This window comes from Tribolium madens, unplaced genomic scaffold (genome assembly GCF_015345945.1).
Source record: "Tribolium madens isolate multiple individuals breed KSU strain unplaced genomic scaffold, Tmad_KSU_1.1 Scaffold_97;HRSCAF=244;Tcas5.2_LG3a, whole genome shotgun sequence".
Taxonomy (NCBI): domain Eukaryota; kingdom Metazoa; phylum Arthropoda; class Insecta; order Coleoptera; family Tenebrionidae; genus Tribolium; species Tribolium madens.
The window spans coordinates 1,794,902-1,814,021 of record NW_025401069.1 but is presented as its reverse complement, the minus strand read 5'-3'; the positions used below and the strand labels follow the sequence as shown (position 1 = coordinate 1,814,021).

Below are 19,120 nucleotides of genomic sequence, written 5' to 3'. Positions count from 1 at the left end.
TCTTGTTTATTATTCATCTATAATTATGTACCTATGTAACATATTAATCAAGACTTTATCTAATAACTTGTAATAATATGTACTGCTAGTAAAATTTGAAGTGTATTCTTTATAAATTAAGATTTTTTAAAAATAAAGAAAAGTAAAGATTTTTTTTCTATTTTATAGTGTTTGTGATTTTTATAACACTCACAATGACTTGGAAAAAAAATCAAGAGTAGAAATGGGTACAAAAAACGTCTGAAGAGAATGTTCTTTATTTTTTTCGCATTTACTATCTAACGGTTTCGGAAAAAACGTTTCCAAGCTGTAAAAACCATATAAAATGTGCTCTGCGCACAAAGGATGTATCTAAAATTTCATCTTGATGGTTTTAAACACCATGCATTAAATTAAGTTTCTAATCAAAATGACCTGTGACTTTAAAATTAAGTTGGCAACACGGAATACGAAAATTGACAAGTCCCACATCTTCTGTTACCAACTTAATTTTATAGTCAAAGACACTTTATTTAGAAATTTGATGACATGTAACAATTTTGTGGTATACTTGTAAGATTTGAAAAAAAAATTGTTCATCATTTAGTGAACCTAACTAATTTGAAATTCTTATTTATATCAAAACACACAAACACATAATAATACATAAAACGAACAACAAACATAAAATGTCAATTTTTGATCCGCCCTAAAAACATTGATTTTTTTATTATTATAGATGACATAAGCTGAATTAATAGTTTCGTGTTAAATGCTAATTATTATTATACCTACAGCACAAAAAAGAAAAATAGCAAACGAATTTGTAAAGATTTTTATTCACAATCACTAACGTAATATGCCGATTAATAATAACCTTTTAAAGATTGGGAAACACATTAAATCTCATGAGGAGTAACATTACTTCTCTTGGTCGGTATTATGCAGAATAGCCAACCTTAATATTATTAAAACCAGGATTTTTTTCTTTCAAATTGCCAAGTTACGCATAAATTATTTTCTAAACTAGTATCCAATTGCTTTTGTAGCAGTTTCTCTTACTTCTGGCGGAGCACACTGCTCCATTTCGACGATTTTAGATCAGATTCACACATTATTTCAATATTTTCTTTGACATTTCTGAAATGTCAAAAATTAAACGCCATTTGTATGGCTTACCACGTTTGGAGCTTAACTTTGTTATAATTTAATTTTACTCAAATTTTTGACTGAAAATAATGTGATTGTGAATAAAATAGCATACAAACCTGGGTGGTAATGGCATTACCCCTTGTGCTTTATAAGCATAAGCACTCGGGGTAATGCCATATTTACCACCTCGCTTGTAATGTACTATTTAACAGTATTTTTACGATCCATGTGAACTATTGATAATTACAAAATGAAAACGTTTGATTTGCAGGTGATTTGAGATTAGATTTAGATAATTTTGAAAATGTAAGAAAAGGTTTGATGCTTATTAGAAAAAATTGTAGGTATATGTATGCCCACTACTTCTTATCAGACTAAACTACATACTAAAGGACAACCAGTGACAACCCTCAGTGAGTCTATAGAACGGACAATAGCAAATTTACCATTTTCAGCACGTTATTATGCTCGTTAACAAAATCCTATTGCTCAATCGGATATTGCACAAATATTTCACAAGCAGCTTTAGGAAAGTATCACGTTCCTGCTCTCTTATTGCACGATTACATTATGACTAATGACGCGTGATAGGCTTTTTTCTCACGTTTGCAGAAATAACAACATGTGTCGATTCCCTCAAAGCACGCACTAAATTAAAAATAATTGTTATAGTTATAGCTTGTTAAGAAGAACATTCACGGAAATCTGGTGCTCTTCATCGCAAATTTGTATCTTTTTTGCGCTCAAGTGGCCTTAATTGTGCTTCAAGTTGATGTAATTAAGAAGCGTCTTGAATTGGGAGCAATCTGGCCTTATGGTGTGACTTGCTACAGGGTTGAGTAAAAAGAGTTGAAGAAGAGCAGTGTGGGTCGAAGTGCTTCCCACACAAAAGAGAACTTTGTTACCGCAGGGCTTTCCACTACACGCCAGACTGAAATACCTGACGGTGCCGTAATAAATAAGAGGCTATACGGAGGTTCAACGGTCCACTCCTACCCTAGTTAAAAAGTGCGACTTGCTGCATGCTTTCAAAAACCCGCCGAAAAGCTAAATGATTGCTTTGAAGGACGTTTGCATTTGCATAATTAGAGAAAATTCAGCGATAAATTACTGTAGGACGTCTTCGGAGTTGCGTGGGACACGTTCCAAACAATCGTGACACTGACTTGTTTTCGTCAATCGTCGAGATAAAAGCGTGGAGAATCGGCTTTTTCGAGTTTCCCATATTAAAATCACCGATTTGATTAATTGTGAGTCGCTCCGAGCGTGCTTTTTGACGAATATTCAGATTCAATTTCGTCCATTTTGACTCTGACCCATCATGGGTGTTATTACCATCGCCGATATGGATCACAATGAGCGAGAGTGTTGCTTGATAGTTCGATGGCCAGTCGCCTAAAAGCTTTTTTATGGCATCGAAACAGGACCGGCTCTCCATCTTATTTAGACAAGATTGGAAAGAAAGACCCTTTTGTCTTCGCCTGCGGCTCTCCAAAAACAATATAATGACGAGTGATTTATGCGGAAGACTTAAATCGCCTTGACTTTTATATCGTTATATAAAAATAATAGCCCAAAAACGGCCCGATTTCCAGCACGAGCGCCAATTAAAGCAATTACGCCTCAATTCTCCGGTTCAAATTTACATAAATATTATCGTTATGTACACAGAGTATCGTATTGTTAAACAAACTGTTGGTTTCCGTCGACATCTCGTCAAACGTGGCGTTGGAATGCCATTGTCTTTGATGGCAATAACTCGACAATAAAACCTTCTTATTATTTTAGTGAGATTTCCGATTATTAATGCGTGCTTTGAAAACCAACTAAAGTCTTTGTTCCTAGCACGAGCCTTTCTTTTGGTTTATCTGGAGCAGTTTGATCGTGTGGGTGTCTACAACAATGCGATGTCTTCGCATATGAGGCAACGCCTATTGTCGAGCGAGTTCTTAGTGACACGACGAGGGTCTTGCCTCAGCCCACGTCCACATTGTCCAACAGTAGACGCCCAACCCTTCAAGATCAATAGGCAATCCTTATGCTAATCTTAAAGACGTTGTTCTCCTCACTCGCGCCGTGGTCAAGGTCCTCAGAACAATCGGCTTTTGAGTGGTATTAATGATGGGCGAAGAGACAGATCAGCCCATAATGACACAGCTTTCTGCACTATATTCATAACAATAGGCCGTGATTGTTCGAAACTAGACGAAAAACTCAGCTTGACCACAAACATGCGGCAATAAAACCGTCCATTAATGACTGTGGGTTTAGATAGACATGAATAAAATGGATGAGTAAGACGGTAACTTTTGAGGAAAAAGTTGAGCAAGGCTAAAATTTTTATGAATTTGAACTTTAAAATGCTTCCCTCATTTCGGTAATTTAAACTCTCAAAGCGAACCAAACAAGCCAAAATAACACATTTCGAACCATATTTTACTACATATTTTCTGTTTTAAAAGACAAGTGATTTGTGGTAAAAAAATGAGCCAAAGCGAACATAACAGCCGAACAAGTACATACATTCATTTAACTAGCATTTAAAATAAACATTTTTGTTCAAAATGGAAATAAATTGTATCAGTTCGGTAATTATACTTTTCTAACTCTCATAACTGACTAAACAAACTGATTTTGTCATTTTCTGTTCTAAAAAACAAGTGGTTTTTACAAAAATGTGCTAAATCTAACAACAGATGATACTCAAGATTTTGGTTGAAAAATGTAAACACATTGAGCTTAATTTGGCGATTTTCTCATTAGTTCAAAATCTCTTACCGCCAAAGATGTAGAAGTAACACATTTCTTGTATTCAATTAAATAAAAATCGTCTATTTAAAAAAATATTCGATATTTTGAATGTTTTTGGAGCTATCGCAAAAAATCTAACATCATTGTAATCATCTTCTTCTTGGATCTTGGATTGTTGGATTTGTTCATCATTGTAATCAGCATAAAATAAATTATCAAATGTAAATTAAAAATGTAAAGTGCAAATTNAAATGTAAAGTGCAAATTAGCGAAATTTACTTCGATATTTCCCAAAATTTTTATTTTGGTTCTAATTTACACCAAAAAATTCAAGTAGCGTTTCAAATAGGCTAGGTTTTTTGTTGATTTTGATTAAAAAATAAATTAAATCTGAAGAAACTTGAAATTTGCTTCGATCTAATAATTCAACTATAAACAAACGATATGTTGACTTTGTTTTCACATTGTTTACCACTATAAAAACTCTCCTCAGCTATGTGCGATTTTCTACAGGGTGATTCAGAAGTGTGGGACCATCTCTTTGGTGGTGATAAAACATCCAACTGAGTTAAAAATTCACATGACAAAAAATTGTTTCAGCTTTTTTTTTTACGAAATTATAAGTTAGATTTTGGGTTAGGTTTTTGGCCCTTCAGATCATGTGTTCTTGAATTTAGTTAGCGGAAACAGCAGATCTTGAAAACATTAAACAGATACCTGTTGTTGAAAAAATCACCAGTTTGTGTATTATAGTGTTCAAAACATATAACAAACTAGCAAATTTAACAATAAATTAAATCCGACAAGAGCTAAAATGCCTACATGATTATATGGAACTTAAACTGTTCTGTTTTTTCTCAAAGAAAAGGTTTGAGAAAAAGTCTGAATTCATTTATTTTTGCTTAGCTAAAGTCGTCTTTCACCATTCGAGAGTTAGTCCAACACTTTTGAATCACCCTGTATTAGCTCAAATGCTAATAATTAAAAGCCAGAAGCAAATAAATCCTTCGATTTCTTGTAAAAAAATATCTTTTAAATAAGGGCAATGCAAAAAAATCTGGTAAATGAAATAACATGTTTAGAACAAGATTTTGCCGTTTATTGTATTGATTTAGTAAAATATACTTTTGTTCAAAACTATAAAGGAAGAAACCATTAATTTACGAGTTTTATTTACATTTTTTTTATTTGATAAGCAGCATTTGACAATATTCTTCTTTAACGTAGTGTAAACATATTTAAATTTTATTACACATTAATAAAATAATTTTCGCTTAATTTTATTCAGATATGTTTAAATAAGAGCAATTGTTAAAAAAAAACAAGTAAGTTCACATTTTAGAAAATGATTTTGTGATTTCTTAATTTAATTAAACGTAAGAATATTATTTATTAAAGCCAATATTGCAATTTCTCCTGTTGAAATTCTATGTAAAATCTTCAAAAAAAAATCTGTTATGTTTTTTACAAGTCACTCAAAATAATTCATTAAATTTTAATACTATGATTGGGTAGGATTTCTTTGTGACAAATTCATTTCGTAGGTGAGAAGTTTTTATTATTCCAATACTTACAACCTACATTTCCCATTGCTCTAAGGATAGTAGAAATTAGTTTTTATTTTATTGATTAGTGGATAATAAAAATTACCCAAAAATTTCTCAGACACCACCACCGATATTTCAACACCAAAATTGTTGAAAAAAATTCGCATAAAGTTTATTTTTTTGTATATTTTCATGAACGTCAATATTTGTTTATAATATACGATAAGAATAACATGCAATAGATCTCAACCGTCAAATTTTATAAATTATTTAGGTTAGGTGTTGGAAGAAATGTTGTATACCACTCTCTGGGTTTACTCCACTCGGATTGCCAGCCTCTAATAGTCGATAAAAAATGACTAAAGCCGATCACCTTTATCCGATAGACTATATGGCTTCGTGCTCGACCATTTTTCGTCTCAAAAATGTCAAATGTTAGTTTTTAAAACTGTAGATTTCCTGAGAGGGAAACAAGGGAATGTTAATGCGATCGAGAAAGGCGTTAGCGTGTCTAAATTTCGATGGCTAGATTCGATAATTGTCTCCACAACACAAGAAGGTGACTGGTCGAAATCCAAGCCCGGATCATTTACTTTCGGAATGGAATAGAGTTAGTCAGCAGAAATCGGGCATCGGTTTCGGCAAGATAATTGCAACGGACTCACTTCATCAACCATTAAAAAGTTAATAGATTATAGAGGCACTTTTCTTCGACACACCGGGAGACTTTAAATCTGATAAGCATTTTTTTGACACAATAACATAATCCCCGGAGGCGTATAAATCGTCCAGCATGCGGCCGAAAGCTAGTTTGCATACAAAATCCGTGGCATCTAGTGTTATAACTCATACAGAAGTAGAACTTCAGGTTTGATGTTTTATTTATCTGAAATGGTCCACTTCTGGGAAATTGCAATTGGACACGGTAGCATCAGAGGTCACGCCAGATGGTCGCTGAAAAATCGAGAGTTTCGTTTTTTAATTATGTCGTAATTAATTGGTTCAATAAGCACGCATTAGAACCGGATAGAATGTTGTCAAGCCAGGGCGTGGTACTATTATCTCGTGCCCGGTGAAACTGGACTACTTTTACTTTGTGCGGCCTTTTACCTACCACCCATACAAGAAAATTTAGATAAAAATGTAGAAACGAGATCGTTATGAAGTCAAGTGTCATCATCCAGTTGAACCAGTTACGGAAATAAAAATAATTGTCTTGTCACAGGATCGTCCTCACTTTTGAAATTGTAGACCGGTTGTCATTACTCGAGGACTACATACACCTGCAAAGGACTCGACAGGTAAAATGTGGAAACATTAACCTGTAGTTTGTACAATCAGAAGGGAAACGACGTGATTTACGGGCGCTCAGATAGTGAAAGCGTACTGTTATCGGGCCCGTTTCAACAAAAATCACAATCTGGAAAGGTTAGTGGTCTTTCCTCTCCGACTTATCTAATAATTTAACGACGGATCATTTGTTTTAGCCACTTGTTTGCCAGAATTCCGACAAGAAACCAGGAATTCCTACCACCCGTCTGATGAATGTTACACATGTGGTTTCTAATTTTAGACGAGGGTTGTTTTTGCATTTCTTTAACACGATTTATCTACCAATATCGCGTACGCGGACAATGAAAAAATTACAGGTAACGGTATGAACATCACGCATTGCCTCCAGTGGTTCTTGTAGTCTCTCGACCTGTAATTTTGCGATCTTTTGTAGATTTCTTACTCGCTGCAGGTGCCACATATGGCGGAGGGTGGCGAGACTGTGTAATTCGATCCCAACGCTTCTCCCGCCAAAACTAAATCACGACAAGAATTTCTTACCCAAGACGCCGGAAAATCACTCACATAAAAGCCGAGTCAAAAACTTATTTGTCTAGTTTTATAAAATTGAAGATAACTAAGCTCAAATTTTTGGTAATTGATTGAAAAATGCTTTTTAGCGATATTTTTTGGACTTTTTAGATTTAAAAATGTTTAACAAAATTCCATCTATAATTATGGAGGTTTAAAATTTGCTTATTTGACTTTGTTTATATTTCTCTTTATTGTTACTGGTGATGTTGCAACATATTATTTGTTCAATTAAAAAAGCACAAAATCAACAAATAACATTAAAGATATGTAGTTGCAATTCAAATACAGTTTCTTTGTTTACTTTTCTAATAACATCTAATAAATACTTGTAAACATGTGAAATTATTTACCAACTGCAATAAATAAGGTCAAATGTGCAAACTTTGAACCCCTATAATCAGATTTTTTTTATATACACGGTGATTTAAAAGGGTTTATGTGGTAATAAAAAAACACTAACACAAGGGCATGCATAAAAGCTTTTCATATTTTTTTGCCTGCAAGTTTTTCAAATAGGCCACGCTGCACCTTCTGCTTGCACTCAATAATTTAAGATATTTGATACCGTTGATACTTTTTTCTTTATTGCTACGTAGACGTAGTCAACAAATTTTTGGTGTGCTGATGGTTGCCGACTTTATCTCTTCAGAAAATGTTTTTCTTTTTTCACGCATTTGTTATTATTTTTAAGATTTCATTTATTATTTAATAATTCACATACATATTTTAATGCCTCTCATTAATAAAACAAAAAAATTGTCTTCCTTAATTAATAAAAATAAAAAATAATAAGAAAGCTGCGTCTTTGAAGAGCTGTATCTACCAAAATACTAATGGTATTAAAATGATCAAATAATAATTAATCGTCTCATTGAAAACATTAGGGAATACTATAAATACACTTAGGTATCGAAAAAGTGCTCAAATTATAAATTTTAATAAATAGTCCAATCAATGAACATTCAAAAAAAGGGCTCTCGAAAACGGTACCTATTACAAAAATTGTTATGTATACAATTAAAGCTTATAAAATTTCCTACAAGACTGTTTTTTCTGAAATTTTGTATTTTAAATATATTTTGAGATATTTGCTATTATATATTGCACACACTTTTTAAAAAAACCTACCAAGAAAATGAGGTAATGTTTCATTTGTTGCACTTGAAAATGTTAAATTCGAAGAAATTTTTCACTTCTTTGTTTGTCACTAATTTATATTGTATTTGTAAGCACACAAAACACTAGTTTTCCTATTTATGTCTTATTTCCCAAACAAGTAGGTTACAACGAAACATACGGCGCAAATACTCACAATTGTCACAATAGAGGGCACGGAGGTGACAAAGAGCAGACACAATACATTTTTATTAAAAATTGGAATCAACGTAATGAATGAATGCAAAATAGAATTAATCATTTTCGCTCGATTTTTCAATTAAACTAAAGTCTAAAGTGATTGGTTTCTCCATGGTTACTCACATTATAATAATGGCCGACCATAAAGGGACCAATCACATCTATGCAAAATTTTGAATGAATCCAAGAGACTAATGTGATTGGTTTTTTACATTATTGTAATGGCTGACTTTAAACTGTCCAATCACAAGGCTTACAACTTTTACAACCATTCTTAGGATAATTTATTATTGGTTATTCACGGTTTTTTTTAAGAGTGTGTTATTTGCTAGCGAATATCTCGAAAACTATTTGAGCTACAAAAAACTCGAAAAGACCATCTTGTAGAAAGTTTTACAAGCTTTAATTCAGTATTTTTTTCCTTATTTTGTGCCGTTTTGTGGATCTAAGCGAAAAAGCATAAGGGGCCACCTTCTAGGTGCCCCCCTGGGCCCCGCTGGTCATAACTTACTCAAAAATATGTTCCCGACCATACATTCACCACTTGTTCTTTGACTGGACTAAAACGTGTCGAGTGAATTGTAAGTTTTAATGTTATATTTTTTTAAATTTGTTGCGAGGCTTTTGCAAGTCTTGTTTACTCCTACAATGGATATTTCACCAATATTTGTAAATTTACTATACAAAAAGTAGTTGTATAAATGCCTGAGTGAAATAAAGAAAAATAAATAAAATTTGTTGTGGTCGTTTACTGAAACTGACCACAGTGTACGAACATCATGGGATTTTCTAGGAAAACACTAAAAAAATAATACCTACAAGAACAGGCTATTAGTGGTTAAAACTAATGTACTTATTTCTGTGGTAGGTAGATGAAACTGTAAATATGACTTGATGACCTGACCTATATCAACTAGAAATTCCAGAAAACAGCTCGAGTTCTAGTTCTCCGTTTCGCGTTTCTTATTTGACTTTGTGTAATAATTTTTGGACGAGTCGAAACACGCCACTACCCAATTTTCTCTGTTCTTATTAAACCCATCGGTCAAATTGGCCGATAAAAGATTCTCGTTGCTTTTGGTATGCGGTAATCGTCGACGATTAGCCAGAAACGATTTCCCCATTCCAACCTGACTTGATTTAATTGGATTTCGACGCATATTTCAATCCAGATTTTGTTTGGTTCGGTCGGAACAAAGCTTCGATTCGACCGAATTGTCGCTATTTAATGCATTCTTAACGGATCGAACGTGCAAATAAAAGGCCACGAGTCGTTCATCCGATTTAATTGCGTGTGAAAACGGTCGATTTATTCATCATAATTAAACTGTTACTCTCTGGCCCGGTTCATCTCCGATAAATGCGCAGAGCAAAGCCCAAAGGACCGATCTAACGGAACTTCGAACTCGATTATGCATATTATTAACGCTCCCGAAACGTGCAATTTATCACAAATGACTCGGCTTTAATCTCACTCGAGCAGAAAATCGAAAAACATGGATTTTTCCGCGTTTGAGATAACTGTTATGTCATAACGAGACTAATCTTGTTCCATTTTCTTTCAGCGGATTGAGCTCTTCGTCGACGGGCAGAGGCGTCACTCCCGTCTACCTGCGCTGCTCGGCCGGCAGAGTGACCTGGCTGTACCCCCGAGGGGCACTCAGGGTCCTCCTCCGTCTCCCGGGACAAGACCGCGAATTCCGAGCCTGCATCAAGGTCCATCCCGACGAAAAGAAAGAACCGGCGGCGAGGCTCTTCCTCGAAGGGCCCCGCTCGCTGCTACCGCTCTACGCGGACTCGGCCAATAAAGCCATCAGGCAAGTGTCATTTTTTGCTAAAAAATAAATTAATAGTATATTATATCACAAGGTAGAGAAGAGATTTGTTATAGCCAAGCTGTTTAATGAATGCGATGCTCTAAAAATCTTCTCTACCGTGTTTGATATAAAAAAAAATTCACTACTACCACATTTATTACCCAGAAATACAACGGTGAAAAATACAGGGTGTTTACGGTCTTGAGGTTGAAATTTAAATAAGATAATATTCACGTTAGAAGAAATCTAATACGCTATATAAAACAAAAATTTAAGTTGTAAAAGTAAATAATTCATTTTATATTATTTATTTGAGAACTGTTGCTTCGGCTGCAACAATGGCTATTAGTATCATTATCTTGTGTTTTACCGTAAATCATAATTACAACAACTAATTTATTATTTTAATATTTGTAACTCAAGTCCATGAATTTGGAAAAAATCAAGAAAGACGAATCAAACCTATTGGAAACCATTTCGCTGTAAGAGATTAAACAGGAGATGTTCGAATTTTGATAACAACTAAAGCAAAAAAAGCAAATAAAATGATGACAGTGTCAAAACTATGAAGTGACTTTTCTATTTCATTGTCATGGAGATGATTTTGTTATTTATTGCAACAATACAATTTTATCTGAACAAGTAAATAATTCCAGTGACCCTCAAACCGTGTACCAACAATATTTTGGAGTTAAATAACAATCTTAATAATAACAATTGTGTGAGTTTTTTTTCTCGGTTACAGTATTTCTGTTTTCTTCTATTTTTTTCAACTCTAACACGGTAAACACCCTATATAACCCTACTTAATGGACATGTAACATGTTGTAATTCACAACTCCTATTTTTGTTAATTCACTATTACCTATAATTATTAATTACTTTCCTGACTTATTAACTTATGTTGGAAGTATTATTTTCTTCTTATCGTTAATGATTGTCATTTTTGTACTTCTGCACTATTAAAGGATTTTTCTAACTTCATAATATTTGTTAAAATAACAAAGAAACTGCAAACAAAAGGGAAAAAGTGTTAAAATTTGCTTCAGTTCTGGTAGTACTTTAACATGAAACAAAGCCATTTGTTGTTTTGAGAATTTTGACATAGACAGAACAAAAGGATTAAAGTTGGGGTTATTATGATGTTTTAATGAGGAGGTTTAAGTCTTTTTTATTTGATTTTGCATTAATTTCATCTCGAAATACTTCCGTTAGTACTTGTGATGATAATAGTTTTGAATATGTAATATCCTCCAATATCGGCATTTACCCACCTCTAATCCATTATAGCCCTTGATCCATAATGAAAATGATTATTGACTACTAGGAGAGAAAAACAATTTCACGACCTCTCGACAAACTAAATAATGGTATCTTTTACAGCTAGTAGCGAAAAAATTAAATTATTGCCTTGTTGCAGGTGCTTCATCAGTAAGAACGGCCAAGCGGCCATCTACGTGGAAGCCACCGATGTGGACGCCATCACCAAGAGAATCGCCGAAATCGAATATGATCTCCAAGCGTTGCCCAAAGGTGTCAAGGGGTTCGACCCCACAGAAGGTAAAAATAAAATCTTGTTGGTGAAAGCGCGAGAAATTGTCATTTTTGTGTTTTTTGCAGAATGTCGACCATGTACTAACGAGGAATTGGCGCACGCATTCTGCACCAGTGATCTCGGTAAGTGTTATTAGCGGAAAGAGTGCGGAAATGCTAAAAACTCAACTGCATTAGTATTTCTTCATGCTAATTCTATACTAATTAAGGTAGCGAATATGTTTTTTTGTCTATACTTTCAATTAATGGTGATTGTAAGTGAAAAAAAGGAAAGTTACGGTAATAAATAACTGTATCGTTTCTTAAAAAAATATTTGGGAAACTATAAGAACGGTGCGGTGTACGTGGGACATTAAAAACGGGAAGTAAATCTGTATCTGATTATCTTGTGTACAAGAAAATGTTAATGTAGATTTTTTATTTTGTTTTAATAAATAAGAAAAAATAAAAAAATAAATAAATAAAGTCGATTTTATATAATTTTTCTATATATTTTGTTACAAACATGTAATTGTCTAAATGAAAATATGCACCAATTCATATGCCAGGTGAAAAAAAGTATGGAACCAAACGTTTTTTGCTTAAACTTTTAATTTTTTTGGAAAACTTATTAATGAATGATAAGTACAGTGGCGGAATTAAAATTTCGCGCAGTATTGTCATTTTTATAATGTAAACTCTAAAACAATCTTTACATTAATAACCTCATTTTTTACTCTTGTCATTTTGACTTATCTATTTACTTTCAAAAATAGTGTCACCGACAGAAAAGTTTAATTGTCAAATGTCAGTCATGTTGACAGTAAAAGGTAGTTTACAGTAAACTTTTTGAAGTGACAGAAAAATACTGCCCGAAATTTTAATTCCGCAACTGTACCTACTATAAAGTTGTGATGTTTTATAAAGAATAAAATTTTTCAAAATTTTCTTTTGTTTTTGAGTTTTAGAATTTTGATTAATGGCAATTCACTGTAAAACAATTTTTGACAAAAATATCGCTTAAATAAAAAAAAAACAAAATTTCCTTCTCAAAAGACGACCACATTTTTATTTCTTTTATTTACATTAATTATTATTTTTTGGAGGCAAATGATTAAAAAAACGACTTTGTTCCATACTTTATATTCACCCTGTATATTGATAGACTACAGTTGCGGACAATAAAATATGGGTACTGATTTTTTATGTCATGATATTTGGTAAATCACAATTTTACCTCAGACTTACCTACTTGGCGATTCACAATAATTATTATCTTGAACGAAAATAATTTTGATTTTTACTAAATACACGTGGTGACATTTATAGAAACGTTTTTTTAATAGATAAAGGATTAACGTATTTATTCAAAAACAAACATAAGAGAAACAAACCGTAATTTCTCTGCCAAAGATAAATGTGTCATTTTTTTTTCATTGACATTTTATGTCAACATGGGGTGACTTTTTTTCGCACATGAGTAACAATCGAAATAACATTTACATTAGAAAAAACTGCCGCTCAGCTTTTATTGACCGCAACTCTACATTTAACTATGCAAAAATTTTTATAAACAAGAGTTACAAAAAAACTAATTTTTATTAAACTAAACTTAGACTCTTATTATTACGAGTATTTACATGTTTATTTTTTATTAGCACTTTTAGGTTGTAACATTTTTTATGGGATGTAAACCGAAAAACAAAACATAACATTTTTCAATTGAATTTTCTTTGCAAAAATGTCGAAGTCAAAGTGATAATTTATTTTATTTTGTACGCAATGTAAAAGAGTGCTTTTATCAACTAATTTCTAGTCTACTGTTAATATTCAAGAAATTCTGGTAGGTGCGTACAAAATAAAACGAAATGTTATACACGACAATAAAGATTGTTTATCTACTCGTGAAATAAGTCCACTCGTGACTTCGTCTCTCGTAAACTTAACCTTTTCACTCGTAGATAAACAATTTCTTTATCGTATTGTATAATTAATAACTATTTTCCAGATAGTACAATAGAACTTTGGTTATCCGAATTGTGATGATTATCCGAAATCCGCTTTATTCGAAACGCCAATTTAAATTTTGGGCGTCCGTTTTTAGATTTTATTAACTTTGGTTTGTTTTTAGTTTAAATTGAAAAATACAAGTAGGTATTTTTTGTTAAACATTTATTATTTTTCTTTTATCTGTTGTCATTTTATTAAGCAACAGTGCCCAAGTTTACGGTTATTCGTAATAACCGGAGTTTTAACACTGTAGTACGTTTTTGATTGATGTATAACTAAAAAATTATGTTTAAAAAAATTCAATTTTGAAAATGTAAAAGAGCAAAAAACATACTCATGTCGCATAGTTTTTGCCTTTTTTGGCGAAAATTTGTTATTATAAGAAATAAAGAAACGCAATAATTCTTGGAGACTAAAATGCCACATTTATCACAAAATAGACGGCTGCCGTCTTGAATCAGTGTGTGTCATAAACCAAAATGCAAAATTTTATTGAAGTAACAAAATGAGTGAAGAAAATTCCGTTAAACAGTTGCAAGATTTTCTTGCAGCAGAACGCGAAATGGCAGAAATGGCAGAACAAATTCACGAATTTACCGACTTGTGTTGGGACAAGTGCGTCGATAATCTTGGAAAGAAATTCGATGGCAAAACAGAAACATGTTTGACAAACTGCGTGAATAGATTTATCGATGTTTCCTTCTTCATCACCAACAGATTTGCACAACTACTTGAAAAACGTATCAATGTGTAATCCACTTAATGAGCAATAAAACTCGCCTAACTTAATTAAAGAATATTTTCTCAAAAAGGAGACACCTTCTAGATCAGTTTTTTGCCACCCGGGTGGCCCAATTAGCAGTTTTTTCCGGTATTTCGCCGTTTTCGCCACCGAATTCGGCGCCTAATTGAGTCAGCAGCGCTGGAAAGTTGTCAGCCGGGGGCATTTGCACGTATCAAAAAACGGTTAATTGCTCGGAAAAAATTTAATGCACAATCCTTCGTTGGTAAATAAATAGCTCGCGCAAGAATTAAATATGGATCTGGTGTGTGCCCTCGAGAGAAACCTCTTGTCCTGTTATGGCAACGTGTTCTAGACCGCGGATTAAAGAGAAAAAATTACATGAGCGGCTCGCGAGACCACCGTAAGCATAATGTTTTTATGGCAAAGGAGCGCTTGTGACGCCCACCGAGCCAACAGAACAATAGCTGTATGTACGATTATTGTTCAACGGTCGAATCGAAATATTTTTCAAAAAGTGTGCTTTTGTTTGTATAATTCTATCGAAATAAGTGTTTTGAGGGACAAGCCCACTGATACGTTAATCTTAATTAAACAGCGATAAGAGTGAGGCTGAGTCAACTACGAGTTTTAGTATTTGTACAGGATTTTTAAATAAGAAATAAAATTGTCTTTATCTCGAGTAAATACCACGATTATCCGTATCGGAAAACAAACATGACATTCTTTGAAGAAGAGAAAAATAACGAATGCGTTTGCAACTAATTACCTTCGAATGAATCAAATAGGAAACGATAAAATTTCAAAAAAAACGTTTGAACTGATTAAAATTGAAACAATAGTAATCAGATGTGGTTAAAATTGGGATTTTACGCCATTGTAGTTGAATTAACGCGTATACTATTTTATTGTATTGTTATGCGTAGTCAAGTAAAAATATTTCCCTCCAATTACTTGTTATATTTAGAAACTGTTTAATGAAACACAATTTTTACCAATTTCTCTAGAAAACTTAGTAAAACCGTTAAAATGTTTCGGAAACTTAGAACGGGTCACAGAAATAAGTACAGTCACTAGATTTTTCCAAGTTTGTTAAAGACATAAAAAAGTTCTTAGTTATTGTTTTACTAAAAATGGGAGTTTATTTTTGTGTAGTTTAATAACTTTTTGAAGCAACATCAATAAGTGGGTGAGTTAATTGTTTGTAATTTTTGGTGGCAGATTTCTTTTCGTAGAATTCTTGAAGCAAATAAAATTAATCTGTTAAATTAAATAAACTGATTTAACGCTTAAAACGAACAGAGTTTTTCAACAGACAAAATTAAATTAAAAAGTGTATAAAACAGTAAAACACATACACCTTACTTCATCAATTTTTTGATAGGCATTTTTGTGTTCCCTTCATTTTGTAATTTCTTTTTTCGTATTCAGAAATTTCCACACACTTCAATTAAAAAATCAATTTCTATTTAATAATGGATTAATATCCAAAAGTTGTTGACCAATCAAAACTCTCTAATTAAAAAAATACATTTTCATCAGAATAATTAAATGTAACTACAATCGATAGAAACAAAAGTACAAAAATGTATTTGAAAAAAGTATGAGCTCTAAATATACGAGTATCAAACGTTTTTTGCCGTTTTGACCAAAAAAAACTCCATAACTCAAAAACAATTATTATTATTATTCTCAAAACAATTCTAAAAACAACTATTAGTTATTCTTAAATAACGATCACATTTATAGCACTTTAATTTTTATTACTTAATTAATATTTTCTGAATGCAAATGATTAAAAAAAAAAACTCTTAGTTCCATACTTTTTATTTATTATTGTAATAATATAAAGAACAAAGCTGTAGGTAATTTTCTTTTCATTAATTAAAATGTGTATAAAAGAATAAAGAACCGTTGAAACTTGTTTTTTTTACAAAAACACAAAAATAAAAATATGCACACATTGTTAGAAAATAGAATTTCGTCTCTCTTTTTTTTTATAAAAATTACTCCTATAAAATTAGAAATCACTAAAAAATAGAGGAATTTTTGAAATGTTTTAATATTTCTCCAAAACTTTTAATAGGTGTTCCAATGTATTAATTAGAGACTTCGATAACACGTTCAAAATACTCCTGTTAGATTTACAATTTTTTTTATCTATAACACAACACATATTGTACAATTGGTTTTATAAAAAATGGGACAATGACAATAAGATAGACGTCACTTTACCACTGTTTTTTTTTATAGGTTGCTAGGTGTAAAATCTTATGATAATTTTAATGGTACAACTGAAGTAATTTTAAGAATGCTGCCGATTGGTGACAGTTTCATATCTACAACGTCATCTGAAACTCTAAATTGTGTTTAAATTAAATAGGAACATAACCAACAATCTTGTTATCTGTCAAGCAAAACCATATCCGGTTGTAGTGTTGCAAACAGCCGAATAAGAAGATGTTTTCATCATATTACCAACTTAAACAGTCATTCGAAAAATCATTAGGCATTTTTTCAACAGAAAATACAACTTTGTAACCTATTTCACCTCAGAAAATAAGGTTGCAGTGTTGCAATTTTTCACATTTAAAACTATGTACCTATAATCCTTCTCATAGATTAAAAATCTGTTGTTTTTTGTTTTGCATTCTAAATTTTTTAACAGCGTTCAGTTACTTCGTCTATTTCTGCTATTATACAACTACGGATATACAGGTGCGCCAGAATTCGCGCCCCAGAGAAAAATGCCATGTAAGGTAAGATACCGGGAACATAGAAAAAATGTTAAAAAATTTGTATCTATAAAAATTTCGAAGTTATGAGAGTTTAATTTTTGGTCTTTGACTCTATTTATTTCTGTTGGAAAAATAATTTTCCTAGTTTTTTAGCTACAGGCTATTAGAAAAGAAAACATGGAAGCTGTATCCTAAGTTGTAATTCTCTATAATGTTATTTGTGGCTTTTATTGGCAAAATTTTTGTACCTTTACTAATTAATTGTAATAAACATATCAGTATCATTAAATAGACATAAAACAATGTCAAAAGTACAAAAATAAAGGTCAAAATTTTTTGACAGATAGATTTTTTTAAACATTTTTTCCATGTTCCTGATATCTTATCTCACTTGATTTTTTTTCTGGGTCGCGAGTTGTGACACCCTGTATAACTTCTATTTAAACAAATACGAATATTAATTTACGATTTATTACAGTTGATTAAAGCTTAAAAAAACAAAGTATTTATTTCATTTCTCTCTTTTTCAGTAACTCGTGGGATCATCCACGGCGTGGAGAACCACGAGGACCTGGAGATCTCCCAAATGTCGGTCAAAGTGACAAAACTTATCCGGCACACCTTCGATGATGCCTTCACCATCGACACCAACTCCATTCCTGAGGACACTCCTCTGGAGAAAATCACCCTCCACGTGGCCCAGCATTGTGGAGTTTCGCACGGTTTGGGCGAATTCGTCTTCATGGCACGCCGAAAGCTCGGCGATTTGACCCTCCAGTGCGCCCCCCGACTAGAAGATTGGGCTCTTCTAGTTAACCAGCTGTCCGAAGAGGGCAAGGCTCACTGCGTCCTGCGAAGTTAGCCCCACCAAAGTAACTTAAGTGCGCTGCTGTGATTTGTACATAGGAAAGACTTGAATGCGACGGTGCTTAGCGAAAAACTCGAGCCAGATTGGGACTACTGTGCAATGTGCAATTGTTGAAGACCGTCCCAGAAGGATTTCTCTGGTTTTAGTGTACATAGATGTGCTCCACATTGGAGCTTCACGGTCTCTTTTTTTATAAAACGAGGTTCCATAATTGAATTCTTGGTGCCAAAATAGAGCCGCTTAAAACTAATCTACTTTCTGTTTGTACTTGTAATTACTACTTTTAGTTTTTTCTTAATGTGTACATAAAGTATTGATTGGATCTCACATTAGAATGTGTTACAAATGCAATCAAGTGAAATCTTATTATTGTTCCTATAGTACTGCAAAATCGTGATAAGATTTCGTTTCATTGCACTTTTATTATTATAGATTTTAATACATCTGTTGCTTAAGAACACGAATGCCATAATCGTCTTCTGCGTAGACAGAGAGCGCTGTGATATGTAAAATATATTTTTATTGAATTGTATTGTTTGCAAAGAAATATATGAATTTTAAATTTTAGTGTGATATCATTTCATTCCAAGGAACTAAATGGACCAACATATGTCGGTGATGAATCATGAAAACACAGTAAAAGCCAGTTCCTGGTCTCTTTTTGCCACATCTCCTGTTTGTTGTTTATTGGACAAAAAGCAACTTCCTCGTGCCCCGATTGAGATCATCCAAACAATTGGTTAAATTGCTACAAATTATGC

General features: G+C 32.7%; 1 protein-coding gene and 1 long non-coding RNA gene across 2 annotated transcripts in view; both read left to right on the top strand.

Moving 5' to 3' along the window:
• Positions 1 to 18,926, top strand: part of LOC123014653 (meteorin-like protein) — a 19,856-nt gene extending 930 nt beyond the window's left edge. Inside the window, exons 2-5 of the mRNA XM_044413872.1 lie at positions 10,217 to 10,468; positions 11,889 to 12,028; positions 12,089 to 12,145; positions 18,022 to 18,926. Coding sequence (XP_044269807.1) covers positions 10,217 to 10,468; positions 11,889 to 12,028; positions 12,089 to 12,145; positions 18,022 to 18,353 — 781 coding nt within the window. The 3' untranslated portion in view covers positions 18,354 to 18,926. The remainder of the gene's footprint in view (positions 1 to 10,216; positions 10,469 to 11,888; positions 12,029 to 12,088; positions 12,146 to 18,021) is intronic.
• On the top strand, positions 5,423 to 10,189 carry LOC123014654. The gene is made up of 3 exons (XR_006413330.1): positions 5,423 to 6,857; positions 6,917 to 7,078; positions 7,156 to 10,189. It is a non-coding gene; the product is annotated as an uncharacterized LOC123014654 (long non-coding RNA).
• Positions 18,927 to 19,120: the final 194 nt, after the last annotated feature.